The sequence below is a fragment of the Schistocerca nitens genome, chromosome 4 (assembly GCF_023898315.1).
Source record: "Schistocerca nitens isolate TAMUIC-IGC-003100 chromosome 4, iqSchNite1.1, whole genome shotgun sequence".
In the NCBI taxonomy this organism is placed as follows: domain Eukaryota; kingdom Metazoa; phylum Arthropoda; class Insecta; order Orthoptera; family Acrididae; genus Schistocerca; species Schistocerca nitens.
In genome coordinates this window covers 792,461,512-792,485,301 of record NC_064617.1, presented here as the reverse complement: position 1 = coordinate 792,485,301, position 23,790 = coordinate 792,461,512, and the positions used below count along the sequence as shown (strand labels likewise).

General features: G+C 41.4%; 1 protein-coding gene across 1 annotated transcript in view; it reads left to right on the top strand.

Annotated features, from left to right (window-relative positions):
• Window positions 1–23,790, top strand: part of LOC126252141 (zinc carboxypeptidase-like) — a 119,321-nt gene that overhangs the window by 10,658 nt on the left and 84,873 nt on the right. Inside the window, exon 2 of the mRNA XM_049953008.1 lies at window positions 5,098–5,257. Within this exon, the coding sequence (XP_049808965.1) occupies window positions 5,105–5,257 (153 nt within the window). The 5' untranslated portion in view covers window positions 5,098–5,104. The remainder of the gene's footprint in view (window positions 1–5,097; window positions 5,258–23,790) is intronic.

The following is a 23,790-nucleotide window of genomic DNA, read 5'->3' as shown; positions in this document are numbered from 1 at the left end:
ATCCTTATGGACCTGCAGAAATTATTCGTATTTGCCTGGGAAAGTTTCCAATGCAGTTGCGGCACGTTATCCTTGCAGGACGATGTAAGGATGACGTAGAGGGGTTTCGCAATTTCCTTTTAGAGCTTGAGTGCGATGCGAATGGCACCACGCAGAATTACGGTCAGAGCGCCTACGAGCAGCGGCCGCGCGAGCGAAGCCGCAGCCGTAGAGGCAGGTGGCACTCCAGACGTAACGGGTCGCCTCAGAGTTACAGGGCGCGCGAGCGTTGGCAGCGTCGCGACTCCTCACGGAACGCGGGCGGAACGAACGATGCCAATCGTCATCATTCGCCGAGAGTAAATCAAAGACACCCCCGGGAGTTTAGAAGATATGGTAATGAGCATAGATATTGGAGTAATTATAGCGGACCTAGGAACGGTAGTCGCAACCGACCACAAAATAATTATCGAACAAGCGACAACAGGGGTGCTCTAAACAGTACGGGTGGTCCGCCAGTGGGTGTTGAAATTCGTTCCGCAAACCCGCTGCACAATCAGCCAAATACCTCTAATCAAAGGAATCAATGACTATTGGCTGACTCGGTTGGCGTCAACTTAATGAGGACCGGTGCTATTGATGATATTGATGTGCATTTGATAAAGGAAGACGTTATTATGGAAGATTTGTTTAGGGAGGGCCACAGTATTGGTGTGCCCGCGGTAAACCCAGTCGCTTCTGTTTCGTAAAATTACAGTGCTTATTTTCCATTGTTTTGATGCACTCTGGTGTGATTAAAATTAACGTGAATATTTTCTATGAATTGTAAAGGGTCCCCCAATATATGTGTAGTTATTTCTTCTTCTGAGCAGAAAAGAGTAGTGTTGTGCAGTTTCAAAACATCTGAATGTGAATGATTATGAGGCTCATATGAAGCGTTTCCTATTACAGTAAGATGGCTTTCGTTCTTTGATGACTAAAAAGGTATCGGGTGTGTTGGCGTGGCGAGTCAATGGTCGTAAGGTAATTCTTGATGATAAATTACAGTTGTAATGTTCTTATTCCCCTTAGGTGAGCATGATTCAGTGAGATTTTTCAAATGTACTGCGATGTTAATGAAGCAACTTGGTGACTTGTAGGTGAAGGACTTGTGTATGAAGGGAGACTAATAGTGTTTGATTTTCAGAGTTGCCATCTTATAAGATATTTGGAAAGTGTAACTTGCCGTCACATACTACTAGGTACGGTTGAGGACACCAGAATGTGAAACCCCACAAGACGTAAATGGAAACAGCTTATTAACTCAAGCAACTTGATATTTAATAGAGAATCAGTGCGACTACCTCCAAGCTGAAATAACATGACGGTAGGTGAGGATCCCTGGGGACATGTGGTGAGTAAGTGTGTAATCATTATGAGTATCTTATGATAGCAGTAAGTTGGGTACTCATGGCCCTGGACAATGGATTTCTTTTGACAGTATTTTTTTATGTACTTATAGGACGAAGTGTTTATGTGTTTGCTAATAGGATAGGATGATTTTTATTGCCATTTTTATGCCCACTGACCTTTTGCATTAGGCTGATGAATAGATGTTGAAACATTTACCATTTCAGATGTGACTTGAATGAACCTTCTGTGTCTCATTAATCATAACTTTTATTATGCAATGTCCATAGAAAAGAAGTCTCGGAAATTTTTCACAGATCAGCAAACATGTTCTACAAACCTTGGAGGAGCAGTCAATGAACAACGATATGGGTATTGGTGTTGAAAGGAATATTTTGTTTATATGTGGGAATTGTAGTCGGTCTATATGGTGATGGTGACTAGTACGAGCTGTGTAGATTGTGCGTGAGAGCGTAGTTAGGAGTAGGTAGAGTTTTGTGTCTGTAGCTAGCAGCGGCGCCAAATCCTATCCAAATCCTGACCAAACCTTGTACAAGATCTACCCTGAATGATTGACAGCAGATGTAATGCTGGAACTATATTTTATAAAAAGGATTTTTTGTTTGTTTGAATATTGGTTATTTAATTTTCTTCGTTGTTCTTCTTATTAGTAATGTTAAGAAGGCCCTTTTTGTCAAGTTAATTTTGGGCACTATTCCATGTATTGATCAGGAGTGAGAAACTCCTAAGATTTTGTGGTAATCTGTACACATGATATTTTGTAACGATCCCTGTGAGCGCAGTTCTTAAGTGGGTGCAAGGCCGCCTAGGGAGCCTCCGCCTCAGAAAGCACAGGGCTTGGTCCACCGGCAGGCGTTGCCGAACCCTGGTATCAACGGCGAAGCAGTGATGCGGCGAGCGGTCACAGCTGTTTCCCCGTCAGAGGGGAGGGGATGCTGGTCTTCCCCCAGGCGCAGGCTCACACCGGAGCCCGCAGGCGTGTCAACACGGCAGCGCCAGCTGATGGCCGGCGTTCCACCCCATGCGCTAGTCATCTGACAAGCGAAAGGGAAAGTATGACGCACACCAGGCGAGGCCGCCGATTCCTGAGCGCCGCTAGTCCAGACGGCTGCTGCGGTGAGGTAACGCCCACTGCCCGGAGGGACACGGGTCCCACCACTGACGCATCAGCTGAGACGGTGCAAAGAGGTGATAAGCGGGTCTCAAGCCCGACACCCGCACGAGTTTACGTCGACCTCGATGCGACGCAGAAGAGCGCGTGTCTCCCCATTGACACGACAGGAGACGGGGGCGTGTGTCGGTAAAACACATTCCTCCACAACACACGGACGACAACCGCCAAGCCGCCTTCTCGATGATGAGGCAGGGCCCACAAGTGGCGATGTCCTGCAAATCTGCAACGCCGAACCATCCCACAGTATGGACGCAGAGGGTGGAAACGGGCACGAGGCAACGTCGCGGGGTGCTGTCTAGGATGATCAACCTGGGTTACAACGGATGTTACAATCAACGCCGCTGCGAACTCCCCAGTTCAGTGTTGTGGTCCCCTAGTAGCTTATCCTCCAAGTCGCCTTTAGAAGAGCACCTAAAGAGAATACCCAGTGAAACAACCATGTGGCGAAACTGAAAAATGACAGCGTGTCAGCGAGTTGATTTCTGGATGTGTTATTGTACTCATATCTTATTTTCCATAGGTGACTATTTACCAGCTGTCATACCATTGGGTTCATTAATGATTTTGTATCACTGTATTTGTTGTGAATATTGTATTTTGCACTTTCACTTGCATGTTTTTATATATGTCAGCACCAGATGATACTGCTTTGGTTCGTGATAATGATTTTGCATCATTGTATTTGTTTATATATTTATATATATTATGTACCTGTTCACCTATGTCTCTATGTTAACTTTTGATAGTTCGTTAAAGCAATTTTGAAATAATATCTCATGGTTGTGGTCGTAGTAGGTCAGATGACATGATGTTAGCGTTAATTTAATTTGTTCTGTTTGCTTTGCGGACCGCATGAGGTCACAATTATTGACTAAGATCAGATAAAGCTCGATTGGATATAAGTAATCAACTCCTTTGTGCTGCTGTTTACTGTTGCAATTGTTACTCGTTAGGGTATGTTTGTTTCGAAGACTGTTGGCGAATCTCCTAGCATGGCGAGAAAATTCGCGGCACAGTCTTCTCCGGGACGTTTGGGGTGATGAAAGGGTCCTGTAGCCACCTTTCATTGCCAACTCTCGTAGTGGTCAAGTCGGCAAAGAGGTTTCCGCTACTTGTAAGAAATCCACCTGCGTTAGGTTGGTGGCGGAAATGGCATCCTGGGGTTTTCCGGTCCACGCGGAGCGTGGAAGAGGCTGGAGAAGCGGGAGTCAGTCTGCCGCCGGTACGGGAAGCGTACACAGCTGTGCTCCAGGAGCAGAAGGGTGAGTTGGACTGACCGCGTGGCGCGTTGTCACATAGAGAGGGGAGCTTTTAGCTTTTGGTCTCGAATTTCGTCTTATAAAGATTTACTTGCTGGGTTGCAGCAGGGAATGCAAGGCTTTTGTAGAATTTCAGTTTGATTCCCAATGCAGTCTTGACTTTGATCCGTGAGAGGAACGCAGCACAAAGGAGTTGCATATGTTGAAGTGCCCTCGGTTCAGTGTGAATGTTTATGTGCCTACAATTGTGTGTGTATGCTTCTAATCTTTTCCGGATCTTGGTAATTTTTGTGTATTTGTGAATTTTCTTTGTCTCATGTGATTAAAATTTGGCCACGGTCCATAGAAATTGTCTCCGCGGACCGAGTGGACACGCGAGTCTGTTATGAAACGTGTCGTATTTCACAAGCAATTGTATATAGTTAGCATGCAACAGCAGGCTATAGATGCACTACATCAATGTTTTAAGGAATAAATAATTTTGCCTTCAATCTTATCTTGTGTACCGATGTTACGTCGCCGTTACCTTCGCCATTTACCTTGTAGTTTTCCTTGTTGGCCCACCTATAGCGTTTCCATGTGCACAGGTGTAGTGATTAGTGTCATTTTTTTTATCTGAAAGAAGTGCTCTGGAATAGATCGTGTTTTCACGAATCTTGCTGCCGGCTGCACTTACGCATGGTGTTCACGACCTATTTACTTTACTCAATATTTGATTCACGGGAAGAATGCCTGGATCATATTAATAACTACATCCCATTCTTTATCAATGACGTTACAATGAATGTTCTTTTGTGAGTTTCTCTTATTAATAAATTAAGTTATTTTCCGACTCAGTGCTACTTCTTCTTTGTCGTGTGCCTAGAGTTGGTGGCGACCCTATCTTTTATATTGATTTCAGTGTCAAGTAGCATTTTCTCATTCAAAGTGCGCGTGGCTCTTTTAGCTATCAGGATACATTCAAAGGGCGCTTCATGCTTCTTGCACATAGCGTCCTTGTATTCACGCCACTTACATTGTTAAGGGGATTTTGTCGTAATTTCTTCCTCAAAGTGCACTTTAAAAACATTTCCTGTGTAATAGGCAAGTGGCCGTTCAATGGCTAAGCCTCCTTGTTGTGAATGAAAAACGCTCCTGAATTTTAAAAAATTAAAAAATAAAAACAATTTTTATTAAGGCCAGCATCCCTTCCACCTGCTTAGTTGGTCTCTTCGGAAAAGTACACAGATTCTCTGCGATGATAGTTTGCACCTGAACAATAGCCCTGGGATTCAGTTCCAGGATGATGCGAGGAGTCCTGCTATACCTGGTGGCTGGTCTTGCGCTGACTGCTGGAGAGAGGGTGCGCTACGACGACTACCGAGTGTATCGGGTGCTGCCAGCCAATATGGACCAGCTGCAGTTCCTCAATTGTCTCACCAAGTACCACAGCGACGTGAGTATTCCACGAACCATCGTCCACATATTTCACGAGTTATAAGAGTCGAGGAACATGAAAGGTAAACGGTGGTTTGGAAGGGAGTGAGACAGGGTTGCAGCCTATCCCCGATGTTATTCAATCTGCACACTGAGCAAGCAGTAAAGGAAACAAAAGAAAAATTCGGAGTAGGTATTAAACTCCATGGAGAAGAAATAAAAACTTTGAGGTTCGCCGATGACATTGTAACTTTGTCAGAGACAGCAAAGGACTTGGAAGAGCAGTTGAACGGAATGGACAGTGTCTTGAAAGGAGGGTATAAGATGAACATCAACAAAAGCAAGCCGAGGATAATGGAATGCAGTCGAATTCAGTCGGGTGATGCTGAGGGAATTAGATTAGGAAATGAGACACTTAAAGTAGTAAAGGAGTTTTGCAATTTGGGGAGCAAAATAACTGATGATGGTGGAAGTAGAGAGGATGTAAAATGTAAACTAGCAATGGCAAGGAAAGCGTTTCTGAAGAAGAGAAATTTGTTAACATCAAGTATAGATTTAAGCGCCATGAAGTCGTTTCTGAAAGTATTTGTATGGAGTGTAACCATGTATGGAAGTGAAACGTGGACGATAAATAGTTTGGAGAAGAAGAGAAACTTTTTAAATGTGGTGCTACAGAAGAATGCTGAGGATTAGATGGGTAGATCACATAATTAATGAGGAGGTATTGAATAGAATTGGGGAGAAGAGGAGTTTGTGGCACAAGTTGACTAGAAGAAGGGATCGGTTGGTAGGACATGTTCTAAGGCATCAAGGGATCACCAATTTAGTATTGGAGGGCAGCGTGGAGGGTAAAAATCGTAGAGGGTGACCAAGAGATGAATACACTAAGCAGATTCAGAAAGATGTAGGTTGCAGTAGGTACTGGGAGATGAAGAAGCTTGCATAGGATAGAGTAGCATGGAGAGCTGCATCAAACCAGTCTCTGGACTGAAGACCACAACAACAACAACACCAACACCTCGACTTTGCGTTCTTTACGCCAAATAGGCTAAAAGATATGGGTCAAATATTCGAATCTAAATCACTGTCTCTGAGTTTCGAAATACTTTCCATTCATTAGAGAGACTGACTAATGAAAATGTACTAAGTAGTGGTCTGTAGAACCATCAGTGACGGGCGTTATAGAATATATAATGTGGCAAACGGAACCTTCATCGATTGACAAGATAGGCTTTTCTTGCCACTTAAGAAATTGTAATAGAGCCACTACGTTTCGTTCTACACTGACGGGAAAAAATCGCAGCACCAAAGGATAATTAACATAGAGTAATAAAGTTCCTGGAATACATTTGTCTAGCTAACATATTTAAGTGGTTAACATTGCAAGATCACAGGCGAGGTAAGACACTGCAAATGTTAAATGCTGGTACATTAATAACTGGTGTAACCACCATACTGTTGAATACAAGCACAAAAACGTGAATTCATTGTGTTGTACAGGTGCCGGATTAAAGTTTTTGGGATGGAGTACCAAGCCTGTTGCACTTGGTCGGTCAATACCGGGACGGTAAATTCCTTTCGTGGCTGACGCCCTAGTTGTACTCCGATGATTTCCCGTATATGGAGAATAATCTGTTGACTGAGTAGGCAACAAGTTGACAGTGTTTAGAGCATGTTGTGCTCTAACCGCAGTATATGGGCTCGGGTTATCCTGCTGGAAAACTCCCCTGGTGTGCTGTTCATGAATGGCAGCACAGCAGGTAGTACAATTCTGCAGTCAGGGTGCGTGGGATAACCATGAGAGAGTTCCTCCTGTCTTAAGAAATCGCACCACATACGATGACCAATGTGTCTAGCACGCAGGCAGCTTGGTTGCAGCCCCTCACCTGGCCTCCTTCTAGCCTACACACGGCCGTCACTGGCACTGAGACAGAATCTGCTTGCATCAAAAAACGCAGCAGATCTCCATCCTGCCCTCCAATGAGCTTTCGCTTGACGCCACCGAAGTCGCAAATGGCGATAGCATGGAGTTACAGGAATGAACGCTACACGTTGTCCATCTCGGAGCCGCCCTTGAAGTAACAGATTTGTAACTGTTCACTGTCTCACTGTGATGCCAACCGCCGCTCAGATTGCTCTTGCAGATGCAGTACGATACGCCAGAGCAATACACTGAATAAGATGGTCTTCCCTCTTGGTAATGCCACGTGGCCGTCTGGGGCCCGGTCTTCTAGCGACCGAACAATATCGTGACAACCGCTCCCAGCAGTCGTGTGCGGTCGCTACATTCCTCCCAACTCTCTCTGCAATATCACAGAAGGAACATCCAGCTTCTCGTAGCTCTTTACACAACCGCGTTCAAATTCAGTGAGGTGTTGTCAGTGGCTTCGTAGGGTCTGCACCAGATTCGCGTCCTACCATCAGCTCTTTCCTACTAGAATCGGGAGTCATCTGAGCAGTCATCTAGGATACTCACGAGGCCAGGAGAAGCGTTTCAGGCGATGTCATGATGTTAGCAAATGATCCTACTGTCGTAACGGATACTTTCGTCGTACATCCCACATTGATTTCTGCGGTTATTTGTTGCTTCTCTGTTACCACTGACAACACCATCCAAACGCCGCTGCTGTCGCTCGTAAAGTGCGTTATTTGTGGTGAAAGGTAATGCCTGAGATGTGGTATTCTCGGCACACTATTGGCACTTTGTATCAATTTCCGAAATTGAATGTCGCATGCGTCTATCTCAAACTACCATTCCGCTTTGAAAAGTGTGTTAATTCCGGTCGGGGACCATAATCACGTCGGGAACTTCGCCACGTGAATCACCTGAGCACAAGTGAGAGGTCCACCAATGCACTGCCCTTTTATACGTTGTGTCCGCGATACTACCACCCTAAGTACATGTGCATATCCGTACTCAATGACTTTTGTCAACTCAGACAATTGGAAGAAATTGTGTAAGCTCCCCACTATATGTATGTATATGAAACTTGGTTCAAATCTACCTCTCACTCTGTAAAAAATCTGTCTATTAGCAAACCTACATACCCACCAACTTGAACTCTAATGCTAACGTTTGACTAAACGTGTTTTCACAACGTTGCTGCAGATTTCTCGAAAGCTCAACACCAAACAGCAAGCAAGAAGCGGCTAAGCTAGAGTTCTATTTTTAAACAACATTTCCAAACAATATTCAAACGGTTGCATACCCTACGGTGAAATGCGACAACGCGTAATGAGAAACGTTGTTTGGACAGTGAAATGGGGAGAGTGACTGTTCTTATCAAATGATATTCCAATACAACGATTTTTGAACGAATTATGTATTCAAAGGACAGAGTAAAATTTCGCCTGATAGTCGCACATAACATTGGTCCGAACAACACTATGCTTAGCAAAGTGAACAATGATTTAAAAAGGGTACAGTGTTAACATACAATTTCTATAAAAATCAAACAGCATAATCATTTGATATCTCAGTGTATGATATATAGAAATAGGGGGTCTTTCTCTTAGCTCTGAGCAAGAGATAAAGTTAACTAGCTGACAGCAATCATTCCAACAAACTAGTGGCGCAATGTTGCAATCTTACCTCAAACTTCTGATCCTCAAAAATAATAACATTTAAATTCCTTTAGCCTTCAAATATATACAACATATTCATCCTTACTGTCCTTTATAATAAATCTTCCTTCATCTAACAGATACAACCACAAGTCAACATAGCACTACTGAATACGTCCATCACCCACCACACTTCAACGAAGATTGTATCAGACTGCGCAGAGGTAAATACTGTGCCACAACAAGAACAAACATTTGTTCATAGCTCTCCCTCCGACGAGCACATTGATAACCTACAAAAATTAAATTGGCGTGCACAGCTTACAGCTGTAGCTGTGTGCAAGAGGTGGATCCAATAGGTACCGGTCAGAACAACAGGAGCAGCTGTATACAGTATATGGGTCAAATGGTGAAGATTAGAAACTTTGCAGTGAAGCCACTATAGGCAGGAAAGGTTACTGCAAAGGACCTGAACACTGTCCTCGTCATGCATCCCCCCCCCCCTTCCTCCAAATAAAAGTCGCCTACCAGTCGGGGTCGAGAACCACCAGTACAAGAATTATTGAGAAGCTGGAATAGCCTGCTTAATGCAGTACTTTGGAATATCTTATTGTAGGCTACGTGACATCCGGGTATTACACCGTTCCAAACCAGGTTTCGACAATTTTTCATTTGCAGAAAATGAAGATTAACAAATGGAAGACTTTGTAGTCCCTCTTTTGAGCCCTCAACGGTGCACAGAATCTATAAAGAAAGTCAAACTGCCACTAACTGTACTACAGGCCTGAATAAAGGATTATCATTCCATCACAACAGCACAGACCACGTAGGAGTAACACTATCTACGGTACGTGCAGTAAGGAAAATTACATGATGCGTATCTCATTCAAAAATCACGTTTGAATGTTCTTTGTCTGTGACGATATCGTACAAGAATGAGAAACATTAAGCGGTCGGGACACGATATTCCTGCTCGCATTAGTCGGGATCCTACGAATCTGAGGCCAATTAGGAATCTATATATTCAGGAGGTTTATACTCAATACTGTGGAGGATCTCAGGGCTCGAGAGGACAGACAGGGTAAGGTTGCCATCAATGGACGAGTTAATTTTTCTCAGAAAGGAAAGAAATCCTATGTTTCAAATGTTGTGATAAAAAATGCCAAAATTATTCAGCTAACTTACATCACAGTGCAAACGGTTATTCCTGAAATATATTTAACACCATCAAAAACAAGACGTGCTGAATTACTTTACCTAAAGGTTCATTCATGAATACACATTTCCATCAATGGGCCAGTTGAATTCCATGAACGTACCGTTAGAGGTATATCCGAAATTTCGTGATTAATCACCTCATTCGAGAATACTACGCCCGGATGGATTTGAAAATGGCCGCACAGTGATTAAGTGGAAATAAATTTCAATGCGAACGAGGAATATTGATTTTGAACATAGAAAGGAGTAAATTAGACAGACGTTGAAATGTAGTACAATTCTAAACTGGCATTATTATGAAATTAAGTAAAATTTAGTCTACTTTATAAAACAATTGCCATTGCGTATAGTTGTTGAAAGACTATGAGGCAGTACACGCTCTTTTCCGTAATACAGGGATATAGTCAATCTGCTATTAAAACAAAAGTAACTTTTAGTGTTCTTCCTGTCACAAGCGCAGTTTTCATACACCTACTTCCTACATACAATACACTGAATCATGTCTTCCACTTATCGATTTTGAAATGACAAAACCAATCATTGCTGTCGGTGCTTTCCATTTGTTTCGTTTGACTCACTACAGGCTGCTCTCTCTTAAGGTTAGCGGAAGGTTAAGCGCTACATCCTAATTGATCATTCTATGGAGAACTTGTTAGTATTAAAGCTTTCTGTGTACCTTTTCTTGACCTGGCCTTCACTGACGTGACAGTTTTGAAATTGGAGACCTGCTTGCTAAATGGAACAAAAAAATGACTGGGTCCAACGGTAATTTTTTCGATTTCCTTTGTGGTTGTTGGTGGTCTTGCTGGGTTTCTAGCTATGCGTTGAACCAAACGCCTCTCCCATCTCTGTTGGTGGTGAAGTAGTAATCTCTCCCACTACTGGTAACTCCTCATTGGACGGGTCAGAGTGAGCTGCATTACAGGCATAAAAGTGACGACCCTGAAAAACATATCTGACTACTGACCAGACCCCACAACGAGAAAGTCCTTTAGTTGCCGTCTTTATAGTTCCTGCCCTCCCATATGATTTTCCAAAAATTACTGAAAGTCGGAACTAGTCCACATAGTGAATGCGTAAAGATTTGCAGAAAGACACGTCTAAAGGCGGCAGTCTATGAGAGGTATGCCCGAAAAGGAAAAGCAGTGTCATTCTTTCTCCCGAGGTAGATGTAGTGTTTCTGGATTTTTGTATGGATTGTATGGTCAGCAAGCAGAATCAGAATCTTATGCTCCTTCGAAGGTTTTACATTATCGATAAGATGTTCCACATATTTCACAAATAATTCTTTGTTTATGTATCCGCTATCTGAAATGAAAAGTCCCAAGAGGTGCACCGTACTTCAGCTCATGTTTATCACGAACTCGGTCAAAGATCAACATCGGCCGTATGTATTGTTCAGCAGCACTGAGGCAACAAACAGCAGTAGATGTAACACTTCCCCTTCTTAGCAGTTACTTTCCTTGTCTTTTTCTGTACAGCGTAAAGTCCAGTTTCATCGACATTAAAAACTGCAGGTCCTTCAAACATGTTCTCATCGACTGACTTCGTGAGAATGTCAGGAAAGTTCCGCACCTCTCTGTTCTTTGGAACCAGTGGCACGAGCCATGAAATGGCCCCAGGCTGTCTCAACGAGACGCTGCTTCATAAAATTATAGTACTATTTCTTGTGGACATCTCTTTCTCACAGTGAAATCTAGGTGGTGTATTGTTTCTTTCGGCAACATCGAGTGCTATCATTCGTAAGATCTCAGGCGCGCTGGAAACTTGCTATCTCTTCTGATTGCATCACATGTTGACATATAAATGCTCCACTTCAGAAGATAAGTCAAAAACGCTGTCGATTACTTTTTTATCCGCAAAGCAAATCAATCTCTTCCATCCAGACGACGTTTGAGAGTTGCTTTGGGAACGCAATACTGCTTCGTAGCAGCATTCAAACCGAGATCATTATTTCGCACAGCATCAAGTGCTCGCTGGTCATTCTCTTCCTTCCATTTCCTATACTTAACTTCTTTCGGCGATTTGAAAACGGCAAAAGATTAGTTTAAATATACTTTAAACAATCATAAAATGAGTTTCATAGCTCTAAAAACTTTATTGGGCTTCTATTTGGTAAGCTCTAAAACCATTTGAATTTAAATATGCAACTGCTAAGTGCAAAATAGACTTGCTTTTCGTTCCAAAGTATTTAAAAAGTGCGTGTGATAGCAAGGTTGTAGTATTAAATATAGCTAACCTATGTTTTTAACTCAACTTGTAACGTCTCCGCTCTTGCGTACGTTAACTCTTTAAAGCCTGTACTATGATAAGTTGACGGGCTTCACCTTCTAAGAAACGATTTTATTAAATAAGATGACCGCGTGTACCTGAATGGAAGCAAAATCGGACTTATACCCAGTCAGTAACAACAATGATACGTCAAGCTAGTATAAAGTGCAACTACACGTTAATACGGACAAGAAATCTACGCAGCAGATGCTACCAATTATTAATAATACGGTCACCAGCCTAATTAGGCATTACGTGAGTTTTTTCCTTGTACAAGTGGATGTACGTACAAACATAACCACACGTAGTAATACTGCATTATATGGAAAACTTTAGAACCAGAAAAATCTACTAAACTAGTATTTTCCTTTTCTGTACTGATTTGGACAAGCTACAGATACACAACATTACACTACAATGATTACTACACACTGCATTTTTTCTATTGATCCAACTGAAATCGGGCATAGGTTGCCCTAGAAATAGCACTTTTGAAACACACATACAATATCAATCTTAATAAGAAAAAAAACACTGATAAATTTAGGTTTTGTATTGGCTTTCACTTTGCAGATCTAATCAGTTCAGTGCACTTTAGCATTTAAATGAATAGAAATGAAAAGAATGAAAAAAAAGGGGGGGGGCACCCTGAAACTGTTATGGTCACTGTGTTGAAACTATTAATTATTGGACACATGAAGCACTCGAGACCTACAAAATATGGGTTACTATTCTTTTTGTCTTATTAATTCCTCTTTTAACTACCACTATTTTTGTTTCTGTTTAATTAAGCTTCATTACTAAACCACTTTCAGCATTATCTTCAAAATTTGTCCGGTCTATTATTTACCAAAATATTCATTAACAACAAAGTTCTTTAAATATCTTTCTAGCATAGATAGTTCTGCACGTAATTCTTATTAACATGAATTTTAAATCTTCATTTCGGGACACTCGGATTGCACAACATGCGGAAAGGACCCTGTCCAGGTTAGTGATTAGGATCATTAATTAATAGGGCGATTCTGGTAAAAGTCAAGTTATTATTGAACAGTTAGGAACAAATTTAACACTGGTCCATACAGATACACTTGTAAAGAATTGACCTGTACAAGTCGATGCGGCGGTTGGCGGGCAGCGAGATGGCGAGGCGCACAGCACACATACAATCACAGCTATGGCTCTTGCTGTATCGGCATTTTGCTTCTTCTTGGCGTTGTAATCCTTTTCAATTCAGTGCCTATTGGATATAGCCATGCTGTATAGTCGTCGGAAACGGCACATCCGAGGCTCAAATGAAACCACTTTTTCCAGGATAGCCTCCTCGATCCGGAACGTGTTCCTCAGACCGGTGCCCAACTCCGACTGTCTTGCTGAGACCGTTATGCTGTGCCGCGCCCGTGTGCATTTTTCCGCGCTTGCCTGCCATCCACCTTTTACCTCTCCCCTACAGATAGGGTATTCACCAAAGGTTTTACATTCCACATATCCTAATACATTGCCTACGTATGGACCAGGCGTACAATTACAACTTTCACATTTTACAATATTCCCAACATTATTTAAACTTCACTTCTATTATAACATTACTTGAATTTTAACATAAATATTAAAATTTACATCGAAATGTGTTTACAGTGTCTTTAACATAATGACATGACAAGAAAAGAAATGGATTCAGGACATTGATTACAGTAATTTATCGAAATTCAGAAGAAAAATATTATATGTACAGTTGTTGTTGTTACACATGCCCCTGTTTCCAGTAATTTTCACAAAGTGTAAATTTAATGGGAACACTAAATTTTACATTTATACAGTGGTTCTGACTCTTTACGTGAATGTCCAAAAATTTTATACCACATACTTCCTTTCACTCACATTATATAGGTCTATACTTTTTAACATACCAAGAACATTTACTTGTCATTTATTTAAGTGCCTTTTGCACAGTCCAACCTCTCATCACAACATTATTAAAATAGCAAATTACTCATTTTTTACTAAATTTCTCAAAGAAATAATTTCAAAATCTGGAATACAAACATTTAACTACAAAAACGAATGCAAATACCTGTATACACAATAAGACAATTTGTTGCTGCTTGCATTGAATGGCAGTCCATTTTCTTACTTACTAAACAAAACACACACAATAATATTTAGAAAATTTACTACATATATGTGCTGCCTATTATTCAGATTTGGGCAGTCCTTTTCACCTCATATTGTCACATCTCCTGTATCACTCTTATAATTCTCCATTGACTATTTATCTGCCCTCATTAGTGTATGGCAGTCCTTTATATTATGACTCATATACCGTCCACTTTGGTATTCGGCATTTACCCTTTTCTTTTCAGTCCTTTTCTCCATACATTCTTACTTTTATAGTGCATTTGGTAATCTGAAACTCACATAACTACATTAGCACACTGTCAATGGTATACATACATTTACAAAGACTTGTTACATTTGGACGAAATTAGTTTCAGCATAAGATACAGTACATTTACTGCAAATTGCTTTCTGATTGTACTTAGGTCACTCACTCCTAGGAACATACAGTTTCAGGTCCACAACATTTCTTACACCTAAAGTTCTTTTGGATTTTGGGTAGATCAGGTAGTAAGCATTATTGTGTGGAATGTTCTGTGTTACTTACGGCCCATTATAAATATATTTAAATTTAGAAATTTCATGGTTCAGTTCACTAGATTTTTCGTGGGTTTTTAAAAAAACATAATCCCCAATTTTAAATTTTGAAACTTTCAGATTTTTATCATGTCTTTTAGATCTAGATTCAGCTTTTTGCTTTGCCCTTTTTCTTACTAATTCTTTCTTTTGACTCAACCCCAAACTTGCACAAGGTGGAAACTCTAGTTTTTCCTCAATTAAACTTTTACTCCTGCTGCCTAACAAAATTTCTTCTGGTGGGAACCCAGTAGTTTCGTGATGTAATGTGTTCATGACATTCTCAAAAATCCGATATAAATCTGCCCCAGACTATAACTCAACAAAACAATAATTCACTTTCAGGTAACACTGAGATACAATAATAATAAAGTCATGCATAATACTAATAATATATACAAATACAGTATCCTGTCCCCAGTCTCTTTATTAACAAGGCAGTCTTTTAGGGTTCATAAAACAGTCACTTAAGTCTGGTGGCTTTTTAGGCCTCCTATTTTCTACATCTTTCACTAAGCCATTCAGATCTTGCCAACGTTTCGTTTCATCAGGTGGCTTTTTAGGTTTTGAAATTTCAAAGTCTTTAGCAAGGTACAACAAACATTCCCTGTTCTACTATCATTTTATCAGGTGGTTCTTTTTGTTCCTGTAAGTCACACTCCTTCAAAATATTTATTAAGGCGTGCCCCAGTATAGTATCATCTGGAGGTTCCTGCAAATTATGCCCCTGTTTTACATTACTGAATAATTCATTCGGTTTTTGCCCACTTCTATTTACTGTATCTTGCTCTGGAAAATTTTCGCTAATTTTCTCATACCCTCTTTCAGTAAAAGTATATTTACTTTCGTTTACACCTGAAAATTCATCTTCACTAGAGTCATCACTACTATCTTCCTCAGCACCAGATTCACTTAAGTACGCTACTTTTGAACAATAGGAAAAGTTAGTATATTCATTTTCGTCTGTATTTGCGTACCTTTCATCATCTGAACTATCGTCAGAATCCGACCATTCTGGATCTCTTTCAGGTTCTAACATAAAAGCTTTTCTGAGACAGGCACTAAGTTCTTCCTCCGTATTTTGGCCAGGCTTTAATTTTAACTCAGTATCCTCCTTTGGTAAAACGGCCTCATCATCAGCTTTAGTCACATCTACTGCTAATTCATTCTCGCCATTTACTTCATATTCAGTGTAATCCTCGTGGACTTCAATTACTTTTAGGTAATTATCTGCCCCTTCCTCATGGTGACTTTCGGTAGCAGCTTGTGCTATTGGCGGATTGTTAACAGAAGTTACTTCCTCGTCAATGCTAAGGATTTCATCCTCTAATTCCTGTCTATCACTAACCTTCGTACTATTGGCAGCACGCGTACTTTGCGCGGCGCTATTTACTCTCTCCTCTTTAAATTCGGGCCACGCCTCCTTATCGACGTCCCTTTTATCTCCTTCTTCACTAATTAATTTCCTTGCCTCATACTCCTTCTTAAAATCGTCCCACTCACATTGCTTTAGGCCCTTGTACAGATCGTCGATCTGCACACGCCAATCAGTTACTTCTGCTAATTCATTCTCGCCATTTACTTCATTGCTAACACTGCTTACCGCACCTCTCTGTGTATTCACAGTTTCATCTATTATTTCCTTCGCCACGGAATTATCACTCATAATATATTCATCAGTTCTTTCGGCTACGTTCGTACCTAATGCTGCCGTATTGCTAGCGGCTTCTCTCTGAACAACTGTTCTGCTAGGCTGGGCCGTTGCCCTCTGATGCTCCACTCGCCTGTTAACAAGTAGCGCTCTGCGCGGCCGAGATGACTCATTCTGGCTCGCACCTGACGCTTGTTTCGCAACAACACGTTGCGGCGTTCCACGCCTGTCTCTAACCTGTCTCATTACTTTACTGTCAGTTCGGTAATTTTTCTTGAATCGGGGCCGGTATGTACTGTCCGCTTCCGTTTGGCCCGCAACGTTCGCGGAAATTAGTTTCCCGCGTCGTTATCATTTTGCGCGGTGTACCCTCTACTGCGACCGGGATAACTTCCTCTTCCTCTGCCTCTACCTCTGCCTCTCTGTATCATGTTGACGCGAAACCCTTCGCCGTCATTTCTTTCGTCATTATTACGATTATTTCGGTTACCAAAATTTTGATAATAGGCACGACTTTCGCGCCAATGGTCTTCGTCTTCCACCCTTTCGAGAAATGCTTGGAAGCTACGATGATTGCTTCCCACGTACCTCTTTGAATCTTCCGGAAGCTTTTTATATAGCTCCCAGATAATTTCAGAATCAGATCTTCTTCCTCTTAAATGTGTTAACTTCTGGTACCAATATTCGCAGAAATCTTTCAAAGAATTCCTGCCCCTGTTATCATGAAGCTTGGCCATGATAAACTCGCGCCATAAATGATCCTGTTTTTGTTCGGACCAATATTCTTCCGTAAACCTTTGCTTGAATTCTTCGAACGTCATTTGTTCGATATTCAAATTAATCCCCCAGCGCTTAGCATCACCTGCTAAGGCACTAATTACAACGTTTATCTTTTCCCGATCATACAAGTGTTCAGGAAATATCCTCTCGCAATTTTTGATGAAATCTAACGGATGCCATCCGCTATGTTTCTTGGCGGGATCGAAGCATTCCTCACCTTCTAACAGCTTCGTAATTGGTGTGCCATTACAGACAACACCAGGCCTATCTTTAATTCTACTCTCAAGATCGAAAATTTTGCCTTGAATTTTCGAAGAATTTTGTTCACATTTTTGTACACATCCGGCAACTTTTTCACCTAAATCTCTTTCAGTGTCTGAAACTGCCTTTTTCAATTGTGAGATTCCATGTTGACATTCGTTTACGATCTCAGTTTTAAGACCGAAAATTTTTTCGTCTACCTTTGTTTCGACTAGAGGTTCTACTTTCTCTTGGATGTTGAGAATTTCAACATCGAACCCACTATTAATGTTAACAATTTCCCTCTGCATAGTATCCATATTTTTGTTAATGTTGTCAATTTCAAATTTCATAGTATTTACCACAGAACTTAAATTACCCACTTTTTGTTCTACTTGTTCTATTTGTTTACTAATTTTAATTCCTTGATCTTCGACCTGTGCTTTAATTTGGTCAATTTGTGTTTTAAGCTGCTTGTTCTGTGTTTTGAGCTGATTACTTTGCGTTTTGAGCTGCTCGGCAACGTGTGTTTTAAGCTGATCATTCTGCCCTGAAATTTGTTTAGTTAATTGTTCAAATAAATCGTTCATGCTTAAAATTTTCACACTTTTGTTCTGCGGAATCTGTGTGTTCCGATCCTACTTCAGAAGTTTCTTTCGGTTCTTTCTTTTTCTGTGGTGAATCAAAAATATCAGTGGATTCATTCACATACCCACTATCATCTACAAAGTCACCCTCTACTTCCTGTTTTATCCTTTGCTGTGTGCGAGACGATCTCGACATTTCAATCTGTTCGTTAACGTGTTCATGATATTGTATGTACGCCAATTGTCTTCCGCTAACGCCATCTGTTATCAGGCCGCGTAAACTCCTGCTACTGCCCGCAGCGTTTTCCATTACGCTCGGCACATCTACTGTTTCTACATTCTTGTCCATACCGAATGCCAATCACACCACACTACTAAACTTGACGTTCACTGCTATTTGCTTTACTAACTATTATTACATTTCGAGCCACTGAACATCCACTGTTCGGTATTCACTTTAATTTGTGACCGACAACAACTGGATGTCCTGTCACCGGGAAGCCACTTGTAACGTCTCCGCTCTGGCGTACGTTAACTCTTTAAAACCTGTACTATGATAAGTACTATGATAAGTGCACCTATGGTTCACATAGCCGTTCATTTGGACAACACCGGTTACATTTCTGACACGTTAAGTCTGGTGTCCGTCTCCATTATGTTCTGTTTCAACAAGATAACACATGTTACCTGTGACGTGCTGCACTATCCAGATGAAGAGGGCGTTAGACTATTGCTGTAGCCAGTACGTTCTCCATATTCCTCACCCAACGAAAAATCTGTGTGTTGCCGAGAAAGTTTCGCGCTACCACTCGCCATCCTGTATAACTGATGAAATCTGGCGTTACGTCACACTAACAGCATCATAACATGACTCATCATACAAGGCGTCCCAGCAGGAATGGCCAATATCGAGCAATATGTTAGGGACTATGCTAAAAAGTCTAGTAGACATGGGGTGTAAAGTGCATAGATTAAAAGCTATAAGCATGCCTTCACCTTCAATACTGTGAAGCAAATTTCTTCTACTGCAAACTCTCTGGTTGCCATGTTTTGAAAAGGCGGTACTATTGAGTAAGACAAGAACGAAATGTCTGTTAAACACGGGCTCCAAATTGAATACCTCTAAATCTATGATCACTACCTTATCTACTATACTACTAAACACACCTCTTCTACTGAAGAAGTGCTCACAATTCGTAAGTCCTTGTTTACTGTGTTTTTTTGCCTACAGTGTCGTTCCCGTAATTTCCCTGATACCGGCCATTCCTCCTGGGACACTGTGTATGAATACACTTCTCATCATCAAACCAATCGTACATTCTGTAATGCAGTGTTCGAACCACATAGGCCCCACAGGATCGTGAGATATTTCACAATTTGGCACCATCCTCATGTCTTGCAAAGTTTGTATTATTTTGATTGAAAACCGCTTTTTTCACACCACTTTAGTTTCAAGCATAGGATATCCGCTGAATGTCACTTAACGGAAAGATGGGTTGTTAGCATGAGAACTTGCTCGCCAAAATATCGTACACCATAGCAACGTCACTCGAAAGTTGGGCTCCTAAAGCGGCACACGAAACACTGAGCTACTGCCGTTCTTTTTTTGTTATTTTTATTTTGTATTCCAGTCACGTTATTATTTTCCTTAATACCACATACGTGTGCATGCACAGGGTGTTAAAAAAAAGTATTCCATATTTCGATAGGTGTGTAGTTCTGGCCAAAATGTACAGTATAAATTGACTCTAAAATGCATACTTTAAGAGCTATGAGCATTTGTTCATCTTCGCTTCTGTGAAAACATATAATCTATTTCAAGCTCTTTGCTGTTGCAAACGACCTACAAGATGCAGTTAACAAGTGTGTAAGCAAATGAGAACACATTAATCTCTTACGGCAGAGCTTCTAATCCAGTCGGCTTGCTATTACAGATCACCTTCACTTGTGACGCATTCCTAAAGGCGGTGCTGAATATGGTGTCCATTCATAGTATGACATGGATGAGTCCGATGTCTCAGAAAATCATGTACTCCCTAAAAAAATACTCTAGGTAGGTCACGGACCATCTGTCAGGCACTGATGAGGCGTTTCTGCAGTGTTTGTTCATCATCAATGGGCCTTGCACATTTCTCAGATTTCAAGTGTCCCCATAACCAAAAACCCAAGTGATTAACGTCGGGGGCCGGCCGGTGTGGCCGAGCAGTTCTAGGCGCCTCAGTCTGGAACCGCGCTACCGCTATGGTCGCAGGTTCGAATCCTGCCTCGGGCATGGATATGTGTGATGTCCTTAGGTTAGTTACGTTTAAGTAGTTGCAAGTTCTGGGGGACTGATGACCTCAGATGTTAAGTCCCATAGTGCTCAGAGCCATTTGAAGCCATTAACGTCGGGGAACGAACTGGCTAACGTACGGGACCTCCTCGACCGATCAACTGCCAATTAAATGTCAGTATGAGGTGTTCTCGGTCATTTATGTGTATGAATCACCTCTCCAGACGTTGTTCGAATGGTACCTCTTGTAGCAGGACAGGAAAGTCGTTTGAGAGGGATTGTCCGTATCTTCCACTAGACAACCTGTTTGGAGTATGTAAAGTACTATTAGTCTGGCGGCAATAATTGTTGCTCATACATTAACTGAAAATCGGCGTAAATTTTTTCCTTCTTCAGCTGCATGTGGATTCACATCAGTTCACACATGTTAATTATGAAAATTAACAATCCCCACTAGCCTTTAATCAGCCTCGTCCGTGGACATTTTCTTTGATGTTAATAGTGGATCTTTAATACTCCTTTGCAACACCCATTGGCAGAACAATTCTGATACGCTGATCTTGTGGCCGAAGGCGTTACACATTCCGTACATATGTGTGTGGCAAATCGTCACGCAGGGTCGCCAAGACAACGTGATAACTGACCCAGACCGATACTATAATTCTACGTACATTAGTTCCAGGATCTTCTTCAATACGTTTCAGTACTCGTCCGTCCACAACAGAAGTGCGAATGGTGTGACGTCTGTCACAGTGCGCCATTTTGGAGCTACGGGACCAGAGAGTGCTGGTCGCTGGAATAGACGGCTGAATGGTACCCTGCGTTCCAGATATGTTTCGATATACAGGACACGGACTCCTCGGTTGCATTCATTTGCCAGACCGAAACAGAAGATCATGTACGCCATTTTCCTTGTAGTGTAACAGGCTTCCATTATGCTGATCAGTGCAAAGATAAAACTAAAACGTAAAGACAATTCATTACCCAAAACTGCGAATAAAGTTTGCAGGAACAACACTGACAGATATTGATAGCATCTACATCTACATGACTACTCTACAATTCACAATTAATTGCCTGGCAGAGGCCTCACAGAACCACGTTCTAGCTATTTCCTTACAGTTCCACTCTTGAACTACACGAGTGCCAGTTCCGATTTCCGTTATTTCATTATGAAACTCATTCCTCCCTATGTACGTGGATGCCAACAAAATATTTTCACTCTGCCGAGGAAGTTGGTGATTGAAATTTCAAGACAAGATCTTGCTACAACGAAAAACTCCTTTGTTTTAACGATTACCATCCAAATTACCGTAGCTCTCTCTCCCCTGTTTCATGGTCGTACAAAACGAGTTGGAATTCTTTGAACTTTTACGATGTCTTCCGTCTATCCTTTCTGATGTGGATCGCACACCGCGTAGTAGTGCTCCAGAAGAGGGCTGATAACCGTAGTGTAAGCAGTCTCTTTAGTATTCTTGTCGTATTTTCTAAGTTTTCTGCCAATAAATAGCAGTTTTTGGTTTGTTTTTGCCACAACATTATCTATTCGATGGTTCGATTTTAAGTTATTCGTAATTGTAATCCCCAACGATTTAGCTGAAATTATGGTCTTTAGATTTCTGTGTTTAATCTCGTAATCCAGATTTAGCGAATTTCTTGTAGTACTCAAATAGATAACTTCACATTTTTCAGCATTCAGAGCTAACTGCTACTTCTCGGACCATCTAAATCGTCTTTCAATTTGTTTTGATCATTTCATGACTTCCCATGACGGTAAATGATAGCATCATCTGAAAACAATCTGAGAGGGCTACTCAGATTGTCTCCTAAACCGTTTATGTAGATCTCGAACAGCAAAGGGCCTATAACACCTCCATGGGGAACTCCAGATACTGGTCTCCTCGATGACTTTCCATCAATTACTACGAACTGCGTCCTTTATGACTGGAAATTACGATCCCAGTCGCACAACTGAGACGATAATCCATGTCTTGTTGTTGTGGTCTTCAGTCCAGATGCAGCCCTCCATGCTACTCTATCCTGTGCAAGCTTCTTAATCTCCCAGTACCTACTGCAACCTACATCCTTCTGAATCTGTTCTGTGTATTCATCTCTTGGTCTCCCTCTACGATTTTTCCCCTCCACGCTACCCTCCAATACTAAATTGGTGATCCATTGATGCCTCAGAATACACCCTACCAACCGATCCCTACTTCTAGTCACGTTGTACCTCAAACTTCTCTCTTCTCCAATTCTATTCAATACCTCCTCATTAGTTACGTGATCTACCCATCTAATCTTCAGCATTCTTCTGTAGCACCACATTCCGAAAGCTTCTATTCTCTTCTTGTCTAAACTATTTATTGTCCACGTTTCACTTCCATACATGGCTACACTCCATACAAATACTTTCAGAATCGACTTCCAGACACTTAAATCTATACTCGATGTTAACAAATTTCTCTTCTTCATGTCCACTTTCCTTGCCATTGCCATTCTACAATTTATATCCTCTCTACTTCGACCATCATCAGTTATTTTGCTTCCTAAATAGCAAAACTCATTTACTACATTAAGCCTCTCATTTCCTAATCTAATTCCCGCAGCATCACCTGATTTAATTCGACTACATTCCATTATCCTCGTTTTGCTTTTGTTGAGTTCATCTTATACCCTCCTTTCAAGACACTGTCCATTCCGTTTAGCTGCTCTTCCAGGTCCTTTGCTGTCTCTGACAGAATTACGATGACATCGGCGAACCTCAAAGTTTTTATTTCTTCTCCATGGATTTTAATACCTACTCTGAATTTTACTTCTGTTTCCTTTACTGCTTGCTCAATATACAGATTGAATAACATCGGGGAGAGGCTACAACCCCATCTCACTCTCTTCCCAACCACTGCTTCCCTTTCATGCCCCTCGACTCTTATAACTGCCATCTGGTTTCTGTACAAATAGCCTTTCGCTCGCTGTCTTTTACCCCTGACGCCTTCAGAATTTGAGAGTATTCCAGTCAACACTGTCAAAAGCTTTCTCTAAGTCTACAAATGCTAGAAACATAGGTTTGTCTTTCCTTAATCTGTTTTCTAAGATAAGTCGTAGGGTCAGTATTGCCTCACGTGTTCCAACATTTCTACGGAATCCAAACTGACCTCCCCCGAGGTCGGCTTCTACCAGTTTTCCATTCGTCTGTAAGGAATTCGTGTTAGTATATTCCAGCCGTGGCTTATTAAACTGATATTTCGGTAATTTTCGCATCTGTCAACACCTGCTTC